Source organism: Pristis pectinata, chromosome 6, assembly GCF_009764475.1.
Source record: "Pristis pectinata isolate sPriPec2 chromosome 6, sPriPec2.1.pri, whole genome shotgun sequence".
Classification (NCBI taxonomy): Eukaryota; Metazoa; Chordata; class Chondrichthyes; order Rhinopristiformes; family Pristidae; genus Pristis; species Pristis pectinata.
Window position 1 is genome coordinate 26,069,820 of NC_067410.1, and position 22,275 is coordinate 26,092,094.

The 22,275-nt window shown below is 42.3% G+C and overlaps 1 protein-coding gene across 4 annotated transcripts in view; it reads left to right on the top strand.

Annotated features, from left to right (window-relative positions):
• LOC127572087 (filamin-B) overlaps positions 1 to 22,275 on the top strand; it is a 154,387-nt gene that overhangs the window by 26,559 nt on the left and 105,553 nt on the right. For 2 of the 4 annotated variants that reach the window (XM_052018956.1, XM_052018957.1), the window contains exon 1: positions 13,615 to 14,052. In XM_052018956.1, coding sequence (XP_051874916.1) covers positions 13,692 to 14,052 — 361 coding nt within the window. In that variant the 5' untranslated portion in view covers positions 13,615 to 13,691. Of the gene's footprint in view, positions 1 to 13,606; positions 14,053 to 22,275 lie in introns of those variants that run through there. The other 2 variants (XM_052018958.1, XM_052018959.1) reach the window with 2 other exon arrangements.

A 22,275-nucleotide genomic window follows, 5' to 3' on the forward strand; every position in this document is an offset into this window, starting at 1 on the left:
GTCAAGGGCTGAGACTTGTGGTTGCTAGGTTTTATACCACACAACAGACCACAACAAACATTGAGAACAGCTCTGCTGTGTATTGCCAGGATTCCTCCAGAGTGATCCAAGAAGTGTATTAGTTGGTTGGGCACATCAGTGGCCCTTTCTGTCAAGCTGCAGATTGCAGCATGGCCTTCATTACACTTGTGTAAGTCGTGCAACAAATTCAAGAGTCCTGTGGCTAATTCTTGTTGCCCAGTTAGCCACTCTCTCATTTGTCTTGGCTCTTTTCTGAGACTCTAACAGCAAAGACTTGAGGATTTACAGGCTGATATTCATAATGTGGACACCGTCAGGTTTAATTCCTTGCAAATTGGTTCTGAATGATTACACACCCAACTTGCTTTTATAAATTATCTTCTCTTAAAGGTACCGTGGTGGTGGTGGTTAAATTACTCAACTGATATCCCAGAGGCCTGGACTGAAAATCCAGAGGCACAAGTTCAAATCCCACCAGCTGTGGAATTAAAATTTAGCTAATAATCTGGAATTTAAAAAAAACTGATTTTAACAATATTGACCAGAAAAATACTGGATTGTAATTAAACCCCACCTGATCCACTAATGCCCTTCAGAAGAGGAAATCTGCCATCCTTACTTTGTCTAGCCTATATTGTAACCTGCAGCAAAGTGGTTGACTCTAAATTGGTCCAGGCAACTATTTTGTGGTATCAAACAACTATGTTAAAGGAGAAAAGCAATCATTGTTGGTTTACTCTCACCAGAAGGACTGCAGTGATTCAAGGCAGTGCTAACTACCACCTTTTGAACAGAAATTAAGGATGGGCAGTAAACACCATCTGCCAATGATGCCCAGACACTGAAAAATGAAAAAATACAGAACTGTGCTAATTCAACAACTCAATCCAACATCCAAAATATAAAGGCAAATGCAATAAATGATTACAAAGCTGGACCATTTTTTAAAAAAAAACAGGGCAAGTCTCCTTCCACAGACCACAAGAAAACATGCGATCTGATCTTGAGTCTTTGCTAATGCTACTCAATAACCTGCCCACAATGTACATGAGGTTCAAGGTGACGTCCCCATTTGTTTAAACATGGCCGGATACATGAGTAAACTCTCAAGCTATGACAAGAGTTTATACAAGTAATAGACTTTTGTCACACAATGGGTCTGAATTTGTAAGCAATGCTGGCAGTTCTGGCATGATGAAAGTGTCAGTATTTCTCAGCATGCATCAGTAAGGTTTGGGACTCCCAGCCAAACATATGGACCAAGTTCTTCCAGTCTGCCCTCTTCTGCTTTTGGATTGGCGCAGGACCTTGAGCCCGTTGATTTAACATGGGGATTGTAAGATGGTGGGGAATAAATGGGAAAAATAAGTTCCTTTTTATATTTTTGTGATTGTTTAATGCTTTTAATTGTTTAAAAGCATTTTTAGCTAACTTTACTTTTAAAAGATATAAGTGTTGTTTATATCTGATTCAATTGATTATCAATGTTTTTTGAATATCAGATGTTCAGAAACGTGAAATTCATGCCTTTGCCAGCTTTCAGTCAGCTGATGTGCTGGACCTAAATAAGGCTCTTTCACATCACCCGGACTTGTCTGTCAATGCCCTACTGCTGTTAATGGATTATTGCTCAACTCTAGAACTGTTTGGACAGGCAAGGTTGATCTTCCGGTTCCATCTAAAGTAAGTTCAGAGGAATGGTGACTGCAGTTGACGTATGCGTAACAAGACCATCTGGCATTCAATAATCTCTCTACTAATAAGAATTGTTTTCTCAGTGATCCATAATAAAATTATATATACACTTGTATCTTATTGTTTATTAAATTCTCTCATCAGAGGATAATAACAGTGTAAATATGTAACTGAACAATTCTGTGAAATACCAATAAATGAAAGGTTGTATGCTTGTACTCTGCCTTACCTCAAATATCACCTGCCTCTCAGCCACACCTTCATCACTTAACTCAGTTCCTCCAATGCCCTCCTCATTGGCCCCACAAGTTTTTGTCATGTAAATTCTAAATCATCTGTGATCTGTCTGCTTTCCTGTATAAATCCCCGCAGGTCCATTAGCCCATGTTCTTGCAGATCCCGATTAGCTGACCCTGCCTCATCTATCGACTTCCAATTCCTTGCTTTCAAAAACCTGCAAGCCTTGCATCAATTTACCTCTGCACAGCAAAACCACCACCTGTGGATTCCCCTTTAGCTCACATGAGCCTGACTTGGAAAGTCATAGAGTCTTACAGCATGGAAACAGGCCCTTTGGCCCAACCTGTCCATACCAACTGTGTTGTCCAGAGAGCTAGTCCCATCTGCTCGCATTTGGCCCATAGCCCTCTAAACCTCCTATCAAAGTACTTACATAGATGGCTTTTAAACATTGCTAATGTACCGGCCTCAACCACTATTTCTGGCAGCTCATTCCAAATATGCACCACCCTTTGTGTGAAGAAGCTGCCCTGCTGCCTCTTTTAAATTTCTTGCCTCTGACCTTAAACCTATGCCCTCTTGTTTTTAGAAGCCCTCCATGGGGGAAAAAGATGATGTACTTTCACCCTGTCTATGCCCCTGATGATCTTGTATACCCTTATCAGATCACCACTCAATCTCCTACGTTCCAGAGAATAAAGTTCAACTCTATGCAACCTCTCCTTGCAACTCAGGCCCCTAAATCCAGGCAACGTCCTGGTAAATCTTTTCTGCGCTCTTTCTAGTTTAATTATAGCTTTCCTATAACAGGGTGACCAAAACTGTACAGAATACTCCACATGCAGCCTCACCAATGTCTGCAACATAACCTGTCATTGACCTACTCAACCATATACTCAATGCCTGACTGATGAAGACCAGTGTGCTAAATGCCTTCTTTACCACCCTATCTACCTGAGATGCCACTTTCAGCAAACTATGCATTTGCAGTCCTAGGTCCTGGATAACACTCCCTAGTGCCCTACCATTCACTGAATAAGTTCTACCCTGGTTTGATCTCCCAAAATGCAATACCTCGCATTTATCTGGATTGAAAGCCATTTGCCAATCCTCAGCCCACATACCTAGCTGATGAAGATTCCCCCTGTAATTGTTCATAGCCTTCTACACTGTTTACAATTCCACCTATTTTAGTATCATTTGCAAACTTACTAACCATGCCTTGTACATTTACATCCAAATCGTTTATATAAATTGCAAATAACAAAGGTCCCAGCACTGACCCCTGTGGCACACCACTAAACACAGGCCTCCAGTCCAAGAAACAACCCTCAACCATCACCCTCTGCTCCTACCACTGAGCCAATTATGAATCCAGTCAGCTATCTCTCCCTGGATCCCATGCACTCTAACCTTCCAGACTGGCCTGCCATGAGGGACCTTGTCAAAGGCCTTGCTGAAGTCCACTTAGACAACATCCACTCCCTTGGTTATCTCCTTGAAGAACTCCAAGAGGTTTATAAGACATGATTTCCCACGCACAAAGCCACGCTGACCGTCCCGAATCAGACCCTGTCTCTCTAAATGCTGGTAGATCCTCCCCCTTAGAATCACCTCCAGCAATTTTCCCACCACTGTTGTCAGACTCGCCAGGCTGCAGTTTCCTGGCTTGCTTTTGCTACCCTTTTTAAACAATGGTATCACATTAGCTGCTCTCTAGTCCTCCAGAACCTCCTCTTTGGCCAGAGATGAAGCAAAAATCTCTGCAAGGATCTCTGCAAGGTCCTCTGCAATTTCTCCTCCAGCTTCCCACAAGGTCAGAGAATGCACCAGGTCAGGCCCTGGGGATTTATCCACTTTAATGCACTGTAAGGCCTCCAATACCTCCTCCCTGCTAATTCATATGAGGTCCAAGACATCATCCCTCATTTCCCTCATTTTCTTAGCCGCCATCATTTTCTCCACAGTAAAAACAGAAGAGAAAAGTTCATTAAAAATCTCTCCCATTTCCTTTGGTTCCACACGCAGGTGACCATGCTGATCTTTAAGGAGACCTATTATCTCTATTGCCACCCTTCTACTCTTAATATACCTGTAGAATCTCTTGAGATTTTGCCTCACCTTGCCTACCAGACCCTTCTCATATCCTCTTCTAGCCCTCTTAACTTCTCTCTTAACTGCACTCCTACACTTCTTGTAGTTATCAAGAGATTCACTAGTTCCCAATTGCTCATGCGCAGTGTATGCCTCCCTTTCCCAGACCTTCAATATCTCTCATCAACCAGGGTTTCCGAAACCTACCAGCCTTGCCCTTCACCCTAATAGGAACATGCAGGCCCTGAACTCTTGACATCATAATTTTAAAATACATCACTGGTCCTTCATTGCTCCTGGGTCTGTCTCCTAAAACTCCCTCTCCTACAGCTCTTGGTGCTGACTGATTCAGGTTGGAGCCCACTCAAAGATGAGATGGTCCTTTTCAATGACAACTTTAGGGCTGAACTACAATTTCTGTTCAGCTGGAAGTGGCAGTAACTTTCCCATGAGATAAGATTTCTCTGCTAGTCACATGTACATTGAAACGCACAGTGAAATGCATCTCTGTGTAGAGTGTTCTGGGGGCAGCCCGCAAGTGTCGCCATGCTTCCGGCGGCAACATAGCATGCCCACAACTTCCTAACCTGTACATCTTTGGAATGTGGGAGGAAACTGGAGCACCCAGAGGAAACGCACGCAGACTCCAGGGAGAATGTACAAACTCCTTACAGACAGCAGCCGGAATTGAACTGGGGTCGCTGGCACTGTAATAGCGTTATGCTAACTGCTACACTACCATGCCTGCCCATGAAGCCCGTCCTGTAGTAAATAGGTGGTAAAGACAAATAGGCAAATTTTAAACTTTTTGATATTTTCACTTTTCCTGTGGGCCTGGGAGGATCAGGTGTTCTTGTGCAGGTATCATAGGGACAGCTGTGGGCTCTCCTCAAAACCTGGAGGATCCTGCAGGATACCTGGTAGCTGAATGTACCACTTAGCTTCAGTCCCCTGGAAATCCTCTGCTCCACAATTTACCATTGGCTCCTGAAGGGAACTAAATGGAATTTGATTGGCAGGATTTAAATGAGAGATGAAATACCTCACCGCTTGAACAGTGGCTCTTATGCTGGTCAATTGATCTGTAGCTCAAGTTGAAACCATCATACCTGCCAGCTGAAACGCTCCTCCTCATCCCAGCCACCTCACAGTTTTGACAACATTTAAAGAAAGTCTACATAAGTCTCATATCTCTGAAAGGGTTTTCAGTTTCCTTTTACCTATTCTTGCTTCTCATTAATATAGGTCATTCCTTCTGTAAAGAACCTCCTGATATTTAACTCCATGAAGAAAGCATATAAAAGTTGATGAAAATGGACTCCAGTTTATTTCTCACTCCATCAAAATATAGAGCTGTAGTGTTTGAAGGTCTTTTAATGCTTTAAGATAATTTTCAGCTTTCAAGCTACAAAATCCTTTCTTGTTTATAACATCTGGAAAACATTATGCTGGCACGGTTCATTGCAGCTGTGTACAGAGGTATGAAGTTAGTTTGTGCCTACAATTACTCAATCAGTAACTTCCCTGCAGGGTGAAGGTTAAACAGTAAGTGGGCTGATTTTCCTAGAAGTGAAATAATATCAAAGAATGGCCTTTGGCTTTTCTTGTCCACTTTCTTAAATTGTTCGTTTGTATAAATTTAGGTGCAGGTCACCTGGCTGCCATTCCTATTGGACCTAATGGATTTGATTTTGGACAAAAGGTAACAGGAAAGCAATATAAAAATTATACTGAAAAAAATATACAAAGAGTCCAGAATAAATTATTTCCAATACATTTCTGACAGTAAGTACTAACAAATTAGATTTTTTTGGCTAAAGGAAAAGAGAACTCTGTAAAAGCAGATTTTAATAGCTTCTGAGAAGTCTACAGCACAGATGAAGCCCATTCAGCCCATTGTGCCTTGTGACAGCTCTTTGAAATACTTTCCCTATTGCACTACAAATATTTACAGCAGATATCTATTTATTCTATCTATTCCTTTTAATACAAAATATTAAGAGGAATAGATAGAGTGAACAGCCAGCACCTCTTTCCCAGGGCACCAGTGCTCAATACAAGAGGGCATAGCTTTAAAGTAATGGGTGGGAAGTTCAAGGGAGATATCAGAGGAAGGTTTTTTACCCAGAAAGTAGTTGGGGCATGGAATGCGCTGCCTGGGGCGGTGATAGAGGCAGGTACATTGGTCAAATTCAAGAGATTGCTAGATAAGCATATGGAGGAATTTAAAATAGAGAGATATATGGGAGGAAGAGGTTAGATAGTCTTAGGCGAGGTTTAAAGGTCGGCACAACATTGTGGGCCAAAGGGCCTGTATTGTGCTGTACTGTTCTATGTTCTATATAAACTCCCTTTTGAAAGTTACTCCTGAATTTGCTTCTACTACCCTGGCAGTGAATTCCAGATCTTAATAGGTCATTGCATTGAAAAGAAATTCTCCTCACCTCCCCTTTGATTCTTTTTCCAATCACGTTAAGTCCACGGTTGCCAGCTCACCCAACGGTAGAAATAATAATGCATTTTTATTCTTTAGAAATGCATTGTTTTGCAGCAACTTCTCACATTAGTTTTCTATTGTTCATGGGCTAGAGAGTGAAACTGGAGGGACCTGTATGGGATGAAGCAGCCAGAACTTGTGAGCAGCAGCAGGGACAATCTGGAGACAGATTGCTAGAGAGGTATGGAGATGAGAGCTTTAGGGGATAGCAAGAGAAAATTGCTTTGCACAAGCCATTATACATGTATGGAGAAATCTGCTTTCATAGCTTAACATGACATTAATTCTCCTCCTAATGAAGAAAAGGGGAGAGGATTGGACCATTTAGTCCCTTGTTGGATTTAACTCTGGATTCTCACCTTTGGTTGATATCCTTCAATAGCTTTGATTAACAAAAACCCATCAGCCTCAGATTTAAATTAACAGTTTCTTAAGGTAATAGTGACCTTGTCAACTTTAAAGTAATTTACACCCGACAGCATGAGCCACACACCAACGTACATACACTACAACTGGTGTTTGGGGAAGAGTGCACGACACCTCCAGGAATGTGCATGGTATTTGCAGCATTGATAGAAGCTCAGATATGCACCACACAGATTTATGAACTTCACAGACCAGGGACTTTAAAGGATCACCTGTTCTCTGGGGTTTGTACTCGTGCATGTCAGTGGAAGCAATCAGCTGCAGCCCTGTGGGAGTAGCCATGGTCCAATGCAAGTGGCACAGGATGTCCTCTCCTAGCATCTGCTTCTAGCTCCCTACATCCCCACTCTCGCAACAACAGTGCAAACCAATGGGCTAGCCAGTCAGAACTGATGGTTTGCTAGTAGCCAATGTATTGCTGTTTGCAGCCAGGCTCTTAGGGGATTGAGCAACCAAGAGCTGTGAGCAGTTCAATGATCATCACACTCGCAGCATCAGCTTTCATTCCACTTTGCTGAATCCACTGGGAAGTACCTCACGGAATTAATGAGTTACTTAGTAAAGAAACTGGTGGTGAAAGAACTCAGACTAACTGTGTTCAGACTTAAATTTATTACCTTTTATCACATTTGGGACTTTGGCTTACAGTTCCTCGGTAGTTTGGATTGTCTGAATGTTTTGGCTTACAGTTCCTCGGTAGTTTGGAATGTCTGAATGTAATTGATTCAGTGCTTGTACGACATATTTTTCACTGCAGAATCAAATGCGTGGTGAAAGGATAACAAGGACAATTAATGCACAGACGCGTTTTGCCACTTCTCAGATAAAGAGACTGGGGTGGTTACAATAAGTGCTGCTTAGCCACTCCTGCTCCCCTTCCTCCTTGAAGGGGTGGGATCAAGAATCAATCCAAATCACTTTATAGAACAATGTAACCACAAACATTTTATGGGCATTCAGTAGCATAGGTAATAGTATTTGACTTTGAATTAAGTAGTGTTTTCATTGTTAATGGTACCATTTTGACAAATATTTGTTATTTTTGAAATGTTATTCAAATTTCCACCAGGAATTGTTAATGTGTTTGCTTAATATGTCATCTGTGAGCCAAATTAAACTTCCATACAAAATTATCTCATCACTATATTAAGCTAAAAATGTCATAGATGTTCACACTAATTTCACACAGCCAAGTTACGTCGACATCATTATGTAGTTCAAGGAGGTGGTGGTATAGTGGTTATATTAGTCTGGACTAATGTTGAGTTTAATGTGAATTCAAATCTTACCATGGTGACTGTGGAATTTAATTGCAGTTAATAAAATAAGCTATTTTTAAAAAATCTAGCTTCAGTAAAATTGGCCAAGAAACTATTGGATTGTCATATAAAATTCATCTGGTTCACTGAAATAGCCCTAAGGAAAGGAAAGCTGATATTCTTACCTAGTCTGAGTCTGGCCTGAGTGTCTATATATGTGGCTGGATTTTAACTGTCCACTGAAGTGGCCAAGCTAGACACCATACATTGGTAGTCACTGTGAAAGACTGAATGGGTCACACAACATAAGCTTAGGCCAGGTTTTCAGTTCAGACCTTCTTGTAAACATTTAGGGACCTATGTGTAAATTGGGAGAGCTGTCCCTCAAGCATAGCAAGCAATGGCCTTATATATTTATATCAACAAAATATTGAAAACCATTTGGATGAATCATTGAGGGTAGCAAAGGGATAAAATATGCTCTGATTGAGGGAGTTTGAATGATCACCACCAACAAAAGTTAGGTAGCCCACCAGTGACCAAACTAGCTGATCTCTGAAGCCCATAACTGACTGGGCCAGTGATGGATGGAGAGAAAACACAAACAAGGGAAAGACCTACTCAACCTTGTCCTCCACAATTTATCTGTAACAGATGCACAGATATGACAGTGTTAGTTGGAATGACCACTGCGCAGTTTTTGTGAAAATAAAATTCTGCTTTCCCAAGCATCTGCATCACATTCTGTGACATCACCACTATGCCAATGGGATAGATTCAGAATAGATCCAGCTAGGGTTCTATGAAGAGTTGTGGGCCATCGCCTACAGCAGAATCACACTCCATCTCAATCTATAACCTCCTGGCTAGGCGTGTTCCTCTTCCTGTCATTACTATCAAGACAGTGAATCATCACGGTTTCAATGAAGGGTGCAAAAGAGCAAAACATGGGCAGCACCAAGCAACCATAAAAATTAGATACCAACATAGTGAATCACCTGATTAGATATATGCTAAACAATGGAAGCAGCATGTGAGAAAGCTAAGTGATTCCATAATCAGCTGCCACATCCAGTTATGAATGATGATGGACAATCAAACAACTAATGGGAAGAGTCTCCATTTACATTCGCATGTACAAGGATGACAATAAGAGAGTGTCAAGGACAAGGCTGAAGCACTTGCTCACCTTCAGCCAAAAGTGCAGTGTGAATGATCCATCTTGGCTTTCTCTTGAAGTCTCTGACATTTGGAAAGCCAATTTTCAGGCAAAACAATTCTCTCCACATTATACAAAGCCCAAGTGAAAACCTCCCTGTTCGTGGATGACGTCACCGTCTTCTGCTTGGACCCAAGGTCAGTTCGCAGATTGATCAGCATCTGTGACCAGTTTGAGTTGGTATCATGGGCCAGAGTTAACCGCGTGAAGAGCGAGGCCATGCTCTTAGGCAACTGACCCGACCGATCCAACGTCCCCTTCACCGTCAGGCCTGACTATCTGAAGGTGCTGGGGATCTGGTTTGGAGGAGCTGGGGCGTGCAACAAAAATTGGCGGGAGCGGATTGGGAAGGTGAAGCAGAAACTGGGACTGTGGGAATGGCACTCCCTATCGATAACTGGGAAGAACTTGGTCATCAGGTGTGAGGTGCTCTCAGGGCTGCTGTACTTGGCGTAGGTGTGGCCTGTTCCTCGCTCCTCCGGCTTGGAAATCACCCGTGCTGTCTTCCGGTTCATCTGGGGATCCAAGGTGGAGCGGGTTCGATGGGTCATCATGCACAAGTCCCTGGACAATGCGGGTAAAGGTGTCCCCAGTGTCGCCCTCATCCTGATGACCACCTTCATCTGTGGCTGCATCAGGCTGTGCGTGGAACCCAAGTTTGTGGGCACCAAGAGTCACTACGTACCGAGGTTCTACCTGTCCCAGCTGTTGCGAAGGATGGGCCTGGCCCCGTGGCCACACAACGTCCCAGTCAGCTGGACATTGCTGCACTGCCTGTCCTTTGTGGAAAAGTTCTTCCAGACCAACACTTTTGACCACAAGTCCATCAGGCAATGGTCAGCACAGAACATCCTGCAGACACTGCAGGAGAAGGACTCAATGGATACTGAGGGGTGGTTCCCTGAGCAGACTGTCCAGACCATCTGGCAGAATGCCTCATCGCCAGAACTCACCAACAAGCACCAAGACCTCGCTTGGCTGGCGGTGAGAGGGGCCCTCCCAGTCAGATCCTTCCAGCATGGTCGGAACCTCACTCCCAGCGCGCGCTGCCCCCGAGAGGACTGCGCTGGGGATGAGACGGTCGCCCACCTCTTTGCAGGCTGTGGGTTTGCGAGGAGGGTGTGGCGAAAGATGCAAGGGTCCTTGTCACGGTTTATCCCCAGCAGCTGCATAACAGAGGATTCTCTAATCTATGGGCTGTTCCCGGGGACACACACAGAGACGGACATCAACTGCTGCTGGAAGGTCATCAACTCGGTGAAAGACGCCCTTTGGTCGGCCCGAAACTTGTTGGTCTTCCAGCACCGCGAGATGTCTGTAGGGGAATGCTGCCGACTGGCACATTCCAGGCTGCAGGAGTACGTGCTGAGGGACTCACTGAAGCTGGGTACAGCCAACGCAAAGGCTCGGTGGGGAAGGACTACAGTTTAGCGTCCTTCTGCCACTGGAGAGGGAGAGGCGGGGTCAAGCGAGAAAGCCCCTAAATAATGTAAATACGGGACTGGGTAGCCCCCAGGGAGCCACACGTGTGGCATCGGTGCTGTTTCTTACATAAAAAGGTAACACTAATGAATGATCTGAACAAGAATGTAAAGGCTTGCACTGTTTTATAATTGTATATAGTTTGTCTTTTATTATGAATAAAGTTTATTTTGATTTAAAAAAATTATGCAAAGAAACACTGATGTCTCTGAATACAATAATGCTTTGGACCTCAACAACACTTTGGCCGTGGCGCTAGGTACTTGTGATCCAGAACTAAATATACCTCCAGCAGTTATTCCGAGATTGACAGGTTGTGTTCAGATTCAAAATCAGGTTTATTATCACTGACAAATGTCGTGAAATTTGTTGTTTTGCAGCAGCTGTACAGGGCAAGACATAAAAATTACTATAAGTTACAAAAATAAATAAGTAGTGCAAAAGAGGAATAATGAGGTCCACAAAAGGTGTCAAACAATCTGCTCTCAACCATCAGCATGGGATGGAAATGGTCATGAAGTGTCCTCAAAAATCACTTACTGTGTAATAACTTGACCACTAATGCTTTGTAGGGCTCTGTCAGCATCATTTGGCTCCAGACCTAATTATGTAGTGTTGGCCAAACATAGATAGAAGAGCTGAATTCCAAAGATAAGATGAGAGTTATTGCCCTTGACATCGATGTTACAGTTGACTGAATGTAATCACAGGGAACTGTGTTAAAATGGGAGTCCAGGAGTAAATTCTCCACTGGCTGAAGTCATACCTCGTCCTGACCTGGAATTATGTGCCATTCTTCATTGTTGGGTGAAAACTCTGTAACTCTGTACCCACCAGCACCATTGGACTACACAATGTCAGCAGTGGTTTGAAGGCAGATCATCACATTGGGAAGGTGAATAAATATTGGTTTTGCCAGTAGGAACGGTGATGAAACAATGTTACAGGATCTCCGAAGGTGTCGGTTTCTCAAACACTAAAAGATAGGTTAGACATGGAGGAGGTGTATTGGTATATTATTGTCACTTGTACCGAGGTACAGTGAAAAACTTTTCTTGCAAACCGATCGTACAGGTCAATTCATTACACAGTGCAGTTACATTGAGTTAGTACAGAGTCCATTGATGTAGTACAGGTAAAAACAGTAACAGTACAGAGTAAAGTGTCACAGCTACAGAGGAAGTGCAGTGCAATAAGGTGCAAGGTCACAACAAGGTAGATCGTGGGGTCATAGTCCATCTCATTGTATAAGGGAACCATTCAATAGTCTTATCACGGTGGGGTAGAAGCTGTCCTTAAGTCTGGTTGTACATGCCCTCAGGCTCCTGTATCTTCTACCCCATGGAAGAGGAGAGAAGAGAGAATGTCCTGGGTGGGTGGGGTCTTTGATTATGCTGGCTGCTACACCAAGACAATGAGAGGTAAAGACAGAGTCCAAGGAGAGGAGGCTGGTTTCCGTGATGCGCTGGGCTGTGTCCACAGCTCTCTGCAGTTTCTTGCGGTCCTGGGCAGAGCAGTTGCCATACCAAGCCGTGATGCATCCAGATAGGATGCTTTCTATGGTGCATCAATAAAAGTTGGCGAGAGTCAAAGGGGACAAACCAAATTTCTTTAGCCTCCTGAGGAAGTAGAGGCACTGGTGAGCTTTCTTGACCGTGGCATCTACGTGATTTGACCAGGACAGGCTGTTGGTGATGTTCACTCCCAGGAACCATTGCCACCATAGCAAATTTCTGAAAGGCTTTATCCATTTTTTCTCATTCTTGTGCCACTTTTCAATTTCAGGATCAGCTTTTTCAAATAAAATTAAAACTTTATGACAGCTTTTGATGTTTGCAGTATTGGAAAACAGATTTAACGATGATTAGGTTCTGTTAATACCCTTCGAAAACGGCATTATAAATGGTTACATGCCCGCCTTCTGAGACGTGGGAGCGCCAGGGTGTGGGGAATGCACTATAAATGGTTACATGCCCGCCTCCTGAGACGTGGGAGTGCCGGGGTGTGGGGAATGGATTAGCGCTTCCACCCACGCCTTTAGACTGCCCAGAGCCACCTGCTGGATATAGTTGTGAGCACAGGATTTCATCCTGCTCTTGATGATTTAGGTAGCCGAACAGCAGTCGACGTCCACGAAGGGTCGCTTGGGCGAGGTGTGAGAAGTGTGGGTGAAGTGCCGCTGATCATGAGTTGGCACTGAAAAAGTCCCGCCACAAATACCGGTTTCATTTCGTGCGGCCAAGAAACAGTCACTTAATTGCAATGTTGATCCTCCATGCTGAGCACGGATCGTGGTGTGAAACACCATGCTTTTTAATACACTCCCCCTTCTCAACAGTTTCTGCTGGAATGTCTTCATACATTTCATAAACGTTAATGTCAAACCGGTTAAAGAAAAATATAATTTTTTTGGAAAAGTTACCTCTGATTGCTGCTACCAAATTTTAATATTGTGTGAAACATATTGTTAAACTGGCCGTGAAGAAACAACTCTCCTGGCAACAATAGTTCAGGTTGACCTTAAAATGATCTTGGCAACAGTTTATTTGTTTTATCAGTCGTTAACACAAGAGCGAGGTTGTGTGACTTTGTTTATACTTCAGTGGGTGCACACTCAATGCTCTTTTAGTAAAAATGGGCACTCGTTGACACTTGCTTTCCATTCCCCGACAGGCTCCTTGCACCAGTAACCTGCGGTGTGTGGATTTCACGCCAGTGATCCCGGAAGTGGAGAGATTAGAAAAGGGGAGGTGGCAGAATGAGCACGCATGTGCAGAGGAGGGAGTCGGAGCAGCAGCACCAGGCGCAGGAGGACAAAGACGCCGAAATGCCGGTGACTGAGAAGGACCTGGCCGAGGACGCGCCATGGAAAAAGATCCAGCAGAACACGTTCACCCGTTGGTGCAACGAGCACCTGAAGTGCGTGAACAAGCGCATCCACAACCTGCAGAGCGACCTGGCGGACGGGCTGCGGCTGATCGCCCTGCTCGAGGTCCTGAGCCAAAAGAAAATGTACCGCAAGTATCACCAGCGACCCACCTTCAGGCAAATGCAGCTGGAGAACGTGTCCGTCGCGCTCGAGTTCCTCGACAAGGAGAACATCAAACTCGTGTCTATCGGTGAGTGCTGTTCTGCTGCGGGACTTTCTCCGCCTTTCTACAACTCTGCCTGCGCTCTATCGAAGAGTTTGTAACTTCGCTTTGAAGTGAATCGCGACAAGGTGTGGCTTCTGACTGGGGATCTAGTCTCCCATTCTCTTACCTAACTCTCCCCCCCCCCCACTTTAAACTTGTTCTTCTAAATACTTGTTAACCATGGCAACCGACGTGAACTTGAAAGTCTGAGGGGTTTATATTAAAGTTAGATCGGAAACTTGTCACGGCGCATTGGAGATGTCAGTTTTTGTTTTGTGGGTTTACTGTTCAAGTGCTCGCTCACAATGCGGTGGATGTGATGTCTATAAATGTTTCTTTTGTTTGAAGTGACCGGCTGCCAAGTGCGATTGTCCCATTTTAAACAGTCCTGGCAGTGTAAAGTGTAAATTCACTGGGTCACGGCTTTTTCCAAGTTGGCCTTGTTTGGAAAGGAGTTTCAACCCAGACGTATCAACAAGTGAGCACCAGTTTTGAACAAGAGCATCTTATTATTTATTTTCCTCTGCATGTAGTTTGCATAAATCCAGCACAGGTTCTCTCTAGTCTGCAGCCATTTATCAGAGCAGGGTGTGGTACTTTCGGGTGCTGACACAGACAGACAATCTCCACTGCCTGAGTGGGTTGGGTCGCCCACACTCGGATCTCGCACGTTTCAACTTCCAACTGCGTAACTGCATTAAAAAAAATCCGTATAAGAGGGAAAGAAGTATTTCCCACCCTAAGTGATCTCCTCGCATCCTTATGTAGTGTGGATTATTTTCTGGGGTATTAATTTTAATGGAAAACCTCTGGTTTGGGTGGCGACTGAACTTTCGTTTTAGCAAAGAGTTTGAGGCTTAGTCGATTTCTATTTGCTGTCATTCTGTCTGGGATAGTTTTTTTTATTGCCCTATTGAGCAATATGATTGTACGAAGCTTTAGTTAAACATTAGTTGGCGGGTGTAGCCTGGAAAGCTGTGTTCTCACAGTGGGGTTCAAAACCTGGAGCTCCCAAGTACTGAAAGCGATGATTTGTCTGCTTTTTGAAAGCGAGGTCGTGTAGAGAAAGTATCACTGAGTTTTTGATTAGTGTTTTGTGGAAAAAAAGTTAGGGATCGGTTTCTAGTAATTCAGCTCGATTGTTACAGAACAACGTTTACCCTATCCTGGCTCAATCATTTACCTGCATGAGGTGCTTCCAACAGTTTTTTTCACGTTCAAGCCCAATGCCTTGCACAGAACACGTCAAATGCTTCATTAAGGTCCTCCTGTAAGGACCTTACCTTGTCAATAAATCCAGCGGGAGTTACTTTTTCACCACTCATCCCCCTTGAATGTGCCTTTTAAGGAGACTTAACCCAAACTTGATCTGCATTGACTTTGCTTGAAAGGCAGCTATGAACAAAATGCTATTAAATCAGCTGGAACAGATGTCACTTGTATCCACTGAGTGCCTTGAGCTGCAGGTGGGAAGGTGCTAGGGATTTTCTTAAAAAAGCTGCTTGTCTACCTAATCCATTCTTCATGGAAAGTGTGTTGGCAATACTTATTTGTAGTTTCTGGAACACTTGGATGTGCTTGACAGCATTTGTGGAATATGAGGATTTGTATTAAATGTGAGTTCACTTTTTCACGGAAATCTCTGCAACTGCTATATATCCTGTATCTGCCTTTTAAAAAGGACAAAGCAATTGTAAGGTTCCCCAAATTCTCGGTAGCTTTGATTATTCCTAAGGATCTAGAGTGTTTTTTATTTTCAAAAATAAACTTTATTAAAAAAAATAAACAAAGGAAGAAAACAGTGCAAAATACAAAAGCTTAACAGTCATGGTTGTTACATTCAATAGTGTAAAACCTGAGAGAAAAAACACACAAACATAGCACCATTGCCACTTGTGTGATTCCCTGAGGTGATACACCTTTCATTGTTTGAGGGGCTTCCCCACCCTACTCAGCCCCTCCATGTGCGGTAGTGGAAGGAACCCAGACTGTGGTCCGTCCCTACAGAGCCTTAGCATCGGCTGCACTGAGCTTCAGTGCATCCCTCAGCATGTACTGCTGCAGCCTGGACTGTGCCAGTCTGCAGCATTCCCTTACAGACATCTCATTGTGCTGGAAGACCAACAAGTTTCGGGCAGACCTAAGGGCATCCTTCACAGAGTTGATCTAGAGTATATAGCATGCTTAACTCTGGACTACCACGACAGCCACTCCTTGTGATCTTTGAGTGTCAGGATCTCCCTTGTTGAACTACATTTTACTTAAATGGAATGAACTTCAAGAAGCACTTTTCCTTTTGGGATATTCCCAATCTGTGAATTCATCTTTCTTGTTTGTAGTTTGCCCTTTGTTACATTGTCTAATTTCTGGGATTAGTCATCTGTACATTTGCCATTGGCTGTGATTGTTATTGGTCAGTTGAGAAACTAATCGTGCACATCACCCATACGATGGAAAATATATTTTTCAATTGGTATATTGCAATTTTTTTCCTCATCAAAGTGGACAAAGTACATTCACGTGGATTTTTTTGGAGTAAGAATTTCATGATCAAAAGAGCAAATTGATTTGTTTTCTTTAAGACCCTAGAAGTTTCAGTATGTTGAATCTTGAATTCTAGTTTTGCCCTCTAATCCAGTTGGTGGTCTCTAGTTTGTTTCTAATTTGCTTAATTCACTGTAATAAAACCAAAATGTTGGAAATACTGCCCGAGCTGTTGAGTATCTGTGGAGTGAGAGGTGGTTAATGATTATAGTCATTGCTCTGATGTGTTGGGTTTCTCTCTGGTACAGGTGTTGCCTGGACGTCTGAATAGTTGCAGGGTTTCAACTGGAATCATGGACAGTTGCTTTCCTTCATGGGTGCTGCTTGACCCACTGAGTTTCTGCAGCATTTTGCTGCATCTGCTACTTCTTACTTTTTATCCCACCCTATGAATACTGAATCAAACTGAAATTGGGGTAGCATTTTAATGAACTTGCTTTATTGAAATAAATGTGCTAAAAATTGTTGCATTGGTATGACAGCTGGGCAATAACATATGCTCTTGTGCTTCAGTGTGATGTATTTGTCTGTTTCCCACTGTAATTGACAAGTAATTGACAAAATTTAGCATCGTTATTTTCCTAGAAAATAGCTAATCTTTTAGAATATACACGTCCTTCCTCTTGTTCATTTTTGTGTAAAAATGTGATTATTAAAAACAATTAAATTTTGCCATTTTGTTTCTTAACTGTCATAGACCATGGCAGATTTTCCACATGCCACCTGATTGGCTGTGTGGGGTACATAATGTTCTGGTATAAATTGGGGAAAACACATTTTGGGTAAATGATTCATCAAGGAACGTTACAACTGAATTCTTGGGTCTAGTTTATAAAAGTAATGCATAGTTTTGAGTTGGTGGCACTTAAGTGAATGTTTTAAACTTCACCCATTAAAAGTAGCAAGTTGTATTTAGAATCTTTTGGAATGTTCTATTTGCACTGTGTATCTATGAATGTAATTCTGTTCAGTGGTACATTGCCTTTAGCATTCTAGAGGCAAAATTAATATAATTCCACTTCCCTGGACTTCAAGTGAGGGTGATATCGTTAAAGCAATGAAATAATTGGATGTGCTTTAATCAAGGAAGTTGTCACCAGGGCCAATTGTTAAGGTTTGAGTTGCAGCTGCTTTTGTGACCTGGTGGTGTGAGAGTTGAATACAAGTCCTCCTCGGATTACAAATGCCCGACTTGTGTACAGCCCATACATATGAGCGTTTGGGAGATTGACAGATGGATTTGTTGGTTGTTGCAGGGTTGCAAGTATCTTCTGCTGTGAGGTAACTGTTTGCAGCAATATCATTGTATCTTGCAGAGAAATCTGGTTGAGTTAAATGCCCTGGTTTAACTACACCTTGGTCTATGATTTTAAAAATTATTCCCAGGCGGTTGCCTTTCTGACTTGCAAACTGCTCGGGTTATGAACACTTCTTGGGAACAGGGCCCTGTTATAACCTGGGGAGGACCTGTAACCTTGATTTGCACTATATAACTGCGGATGTAATCTGACACCCAATTTGTAGAATGCATTTTAATCTGCCACCAACAACATATTTTACATTACTTGGGGCAGAGGGGGAAGGCTGTCATTTGTACTTAATGTGGGAATCACTTATCTAGTACAAAGTATGTGTGGGGGGTGGGGGGGAAGAACCTGCAGAAAGTTTGTCCAGTTCTAAGTAATCTGGCTGTTAGGATCACTTGATGGTTACAGAAAGATAGACTTCAATCTGGAGGTGTGACGTTTAGTGGTGAATATCTGGAAAATGATTTTGTTGGCTTCTGTGGGTCGGGATCATAGTCTGTAAATCTCATTGTTGCAATTAACAATTGGAGAAGTGGCTGGCTGAATGACTTTGGTTGAGTATATAGTGTTGGGTGTTCGACAAATGTTTGAGCTCTAGTTTATCTAGCTGACATCCGGAAAACAAAGCATGCTGAAAGACACTACTTGCTACATACGCAAGTTGTGAAGCTGGAAATTTCAAAGCGTCTGATGTGGTACTTGGTCACAAGTTAGTATGTTGATAAGGAACTAGTTATAAATATGGTGACTCCTTATTGGAAAATAAAATGCTGCATGGCCATACAATTCAAGCTGTATTCTCTAAATTTTCCTTGCATACAAAGTAGGATTTTGAAAATTCAATCTAAATAGTCAAATGTATTTTGAACATGGATTAAAAATGAATATTAACATTTGGATCCCTGGTTAAATGAAAGCAATCTGTGACTATTGAATGTAATACTATATGCTCATTAATCAGTTAAGTAAACAGTGAAGGTGGGGTACACTTCCTCATGTTTTTAATTGTTAGTTATAATTGTGCTTCCATTAATTAGCACCTCCCTTATGTGAATGATTCATTCCCAGTGTAGGCTCTTAGTTTCTTGCCTTGGACATCTGCATGGGTGTGGTTTGCTGTTCTATCTGACAGTAGAATATCTTGCAGCATACTTTAAAAGAATAGCCTTTTACTACCTGACAAAATCTGATCCTATAATTTTTGTACCCTGTTATCACCTGAGCTTGATGCATGCTTAAGAGGGGGTTATGCAAAATATAATGCACGAGCATGTTTTTTTCAAACAGTGATTTTATTCATTTGCCTTTGAAGGGAAGTTCTTAAGAATGCATCACTACAGAGCATTTTTGACTTTCAACTTGGGGAGGGAAACTATCTAGGGTTGCTGAAAACCACTGCTGTATTTGAATCTGGCATCACAGGCTGTATGTAAAATGTAGGATTTCAACCTCTGTATTGTGATTGCTAGCTTTGGGTGGAGAGGGCTTAGGAGGGGACGAATCAGCATCTCTATGACCAGATATCAAGATGTTGGACCTGTTGATGTAGCTTGCTCAAATGAACACATGGTTTCTGCAAGCTTTTGAAAAGTAAATGCAGATAAATGAATATCAGTCTGTTAAATCATTTGAAATATGGTACAGGAGTGAGTTAGTGGTTTGTACAGTGCTGTAAATGTTCCTGTTCAGTAAGGCCATTGCTAGCTGTTCTGATCTTTGGTTTGCACTCAACATTTTAGCTCCCCTGATGCAAAAATACATTTCTTCCTGCCTTAAACTTTTATAGCTCCCTGTTCATAGCTATCCAGATGGAGAATTCATGACCCTCAAGCTTCAATCTCCAACTTAAATGACCACTTCTCTTACTCTAACACAGCCTTCCAAGTTCTAAACATCCTCTTGGCATTTGCCCTGTCAATTCTTGTTTTCCCCTCCCTCAGTCTTTAACTCCAGTGAGTGTAGGCTTGGCCATCTCAAGCTTTCTCTACAGGATGACCCCTTTTATCCCATGAATCAAGCTGGTGAACTTCCTCTGCCCTTCTGCCACGTGAAGTTATCCTTAACTTAGATATGAATTCCTGCATAAGTGTAGTCTTCCAAAACCCTGTGCCGATGAAACAAGACTTCTCTACTTTACCAGTCCAGATGAAGGGTCTTGACCTAAAATGTCGACTGTCCATTTCCCTCCATAGCTGCTGCCTGACCCACTAAGTTCCTCCAGCATCTTGTTTTTTTTTCCCCTCTATTTTTTCCCTATATTACTAGCATTCATAGTTGCTGGGACTACCTGCATGCAATCTTTTATTTGCGGGAGGGTACCAGTATCTTTCAATGCAGACAAATGTCCATGTTCAGTTCAATCTGCTCTACTCATGCTAAAGTTGATAACCTCATTCCCTGTATCTTGTATTCCATCTGTTCTTTTTGCTTATGCATTTAACCTGTTCTCCAACTTGCTTTCCCCACCTATTTTTCTTTGTATCATCAAATGTGGGTGAAACACACCTGTGCCTTCAAACCTTAAATATTGTAAATAATTCTACCCTGGCAGAGACTTTGTGGAACCTCGCATGTTACAGGTTCCTAATTTGAAAATGACATGTAACCCTATTGTTTTGTTCATTAATCAATCTGCTACGCATGATGTATTGCCCTCCATGAGTCCCTGTGGAGTAGGGTTTTTAAACAAGTTGCCATTTAGAACACCAAATTACTGTTTTCCCCTTTTTGTACCCAGTTCACTATGCCATCAAATTCCGAAACTTTGTCAACTGTTTGACTCTAATAGTATTATTTTTCGTGTGACTCTAGCATTTTCTCCAATGGTAAATGTTGGTCTAACTGGTCAGTGGTATTAAATGTGATTTTTCCCACACTGTTTGGACTTTTTTAGATTCTAATATTTTGGAAGATTTTACCAAGTACATCCACTCTCTGGATCACTTAAGATGCAGGCAATTGGATTCAAAATATTTGTTAGCCTTTGTCCCGTTAATTTACCTGTTTCTGAGACCTCAAACCTACAGCAAGTATATTGAGGCACTGAAATATAACCGATGGTGTCTCTGCAAAATCTTCCAAATTGACTTGAAAGACAAGGAAGCCAATGTCCTCTTCAGGTTGTTGTTGTACTCACCTGGCTACATTGGGAAGCCCATTCCATTCACAGGCCTAATGCCAGACTTTTGAAACGCCATCTTGAGCTCTATCCTGGGAAGAAATTTGCCAGGGAGTAGAGGAAAAGATTAGAGAATGTGCTCAAGTCCTTGAAGTGCATAATTCCTGTGACTTCAATGACCCTTTTTTTTAAGTTCCTGTCCTTTTGGCCCCTTCTATTTTTGTTTTGCTATGCTTTATGGCTTTCAGTGTGAAGCCATAAAATATGTCTCCTAGTTCCTCATGTTTTCTGCAACCTTCACTAATGGAGTTTTATATGGTGTTTGTTGAAGTTGTATGGCCTTGGGGGTGCAGTAGTTAGTGTTGCTGCTCCAGGAACCAGAGTTCCATCTTGACTTTGGTTGTTGTATTTATGGAGTTTGCATGTTCTCCCTGTGAGTTTCTCCTAGGTGTTTGGTTTCATCCCAGTAGGCACATTGGCTACTGTAAATTACCCCTTGATGTAAGCAGAGTTAATGGACGTGTAGTTAGAGAGATATACGGAAATGAGGAAAAGGGCAATGGGGTTGCTTTGTTGGGAGCCAACATAGATATGATGGGCTGAATGGCCTTGTAATAAATAACTGGCAAAAATGCAGCATCTCTCTAAAGTGAGTTGTTTTGAAAGAATGTTCTGGTATTTTCTTTGGTATTTGTGGAATTTTCCCCTAGCAACAGTGTTTTCTGGTGTTAACTGAATTTTTGCTACTGATTCCAAGCTATATTTTCCCAAAATTTAAGATTTATGATTTTATCTAATGTAATATTTAAAGTTGAAGTAAAATCTGGTCAATAACATGTCGACAGGGACATTGTAATCCATGACATTAATGCTACTCTGTTTTAATGCACTTCAGCAATACATCAGGAATTTATATATGAAACTCACATGGTCACAGGGAGAACATGCAAGCTCCACAAATACAGCAACCAAGGCCAGTCCGCTGCTTGCTGCCATGTTACTTGATTTCCTGGTAGATACTGTCTTGATTACTGGATGTGGATTTTTCCCCTGCTAATCTGAATGTTAGTTTTTAATTGTTTAAATTAGTTTCAAGGAATGTAGTCCTCATTTTGCTACTTTGGCCTCTAAGCAAATTCTAAACTTTTTTTTGCAACGTCCATGTAGGAATTCTGGAGTGGGTGTGGGAGAAGTCTCCATTCCTACTTGCACCATAATTAGAACTTGATCTAGTAGCAT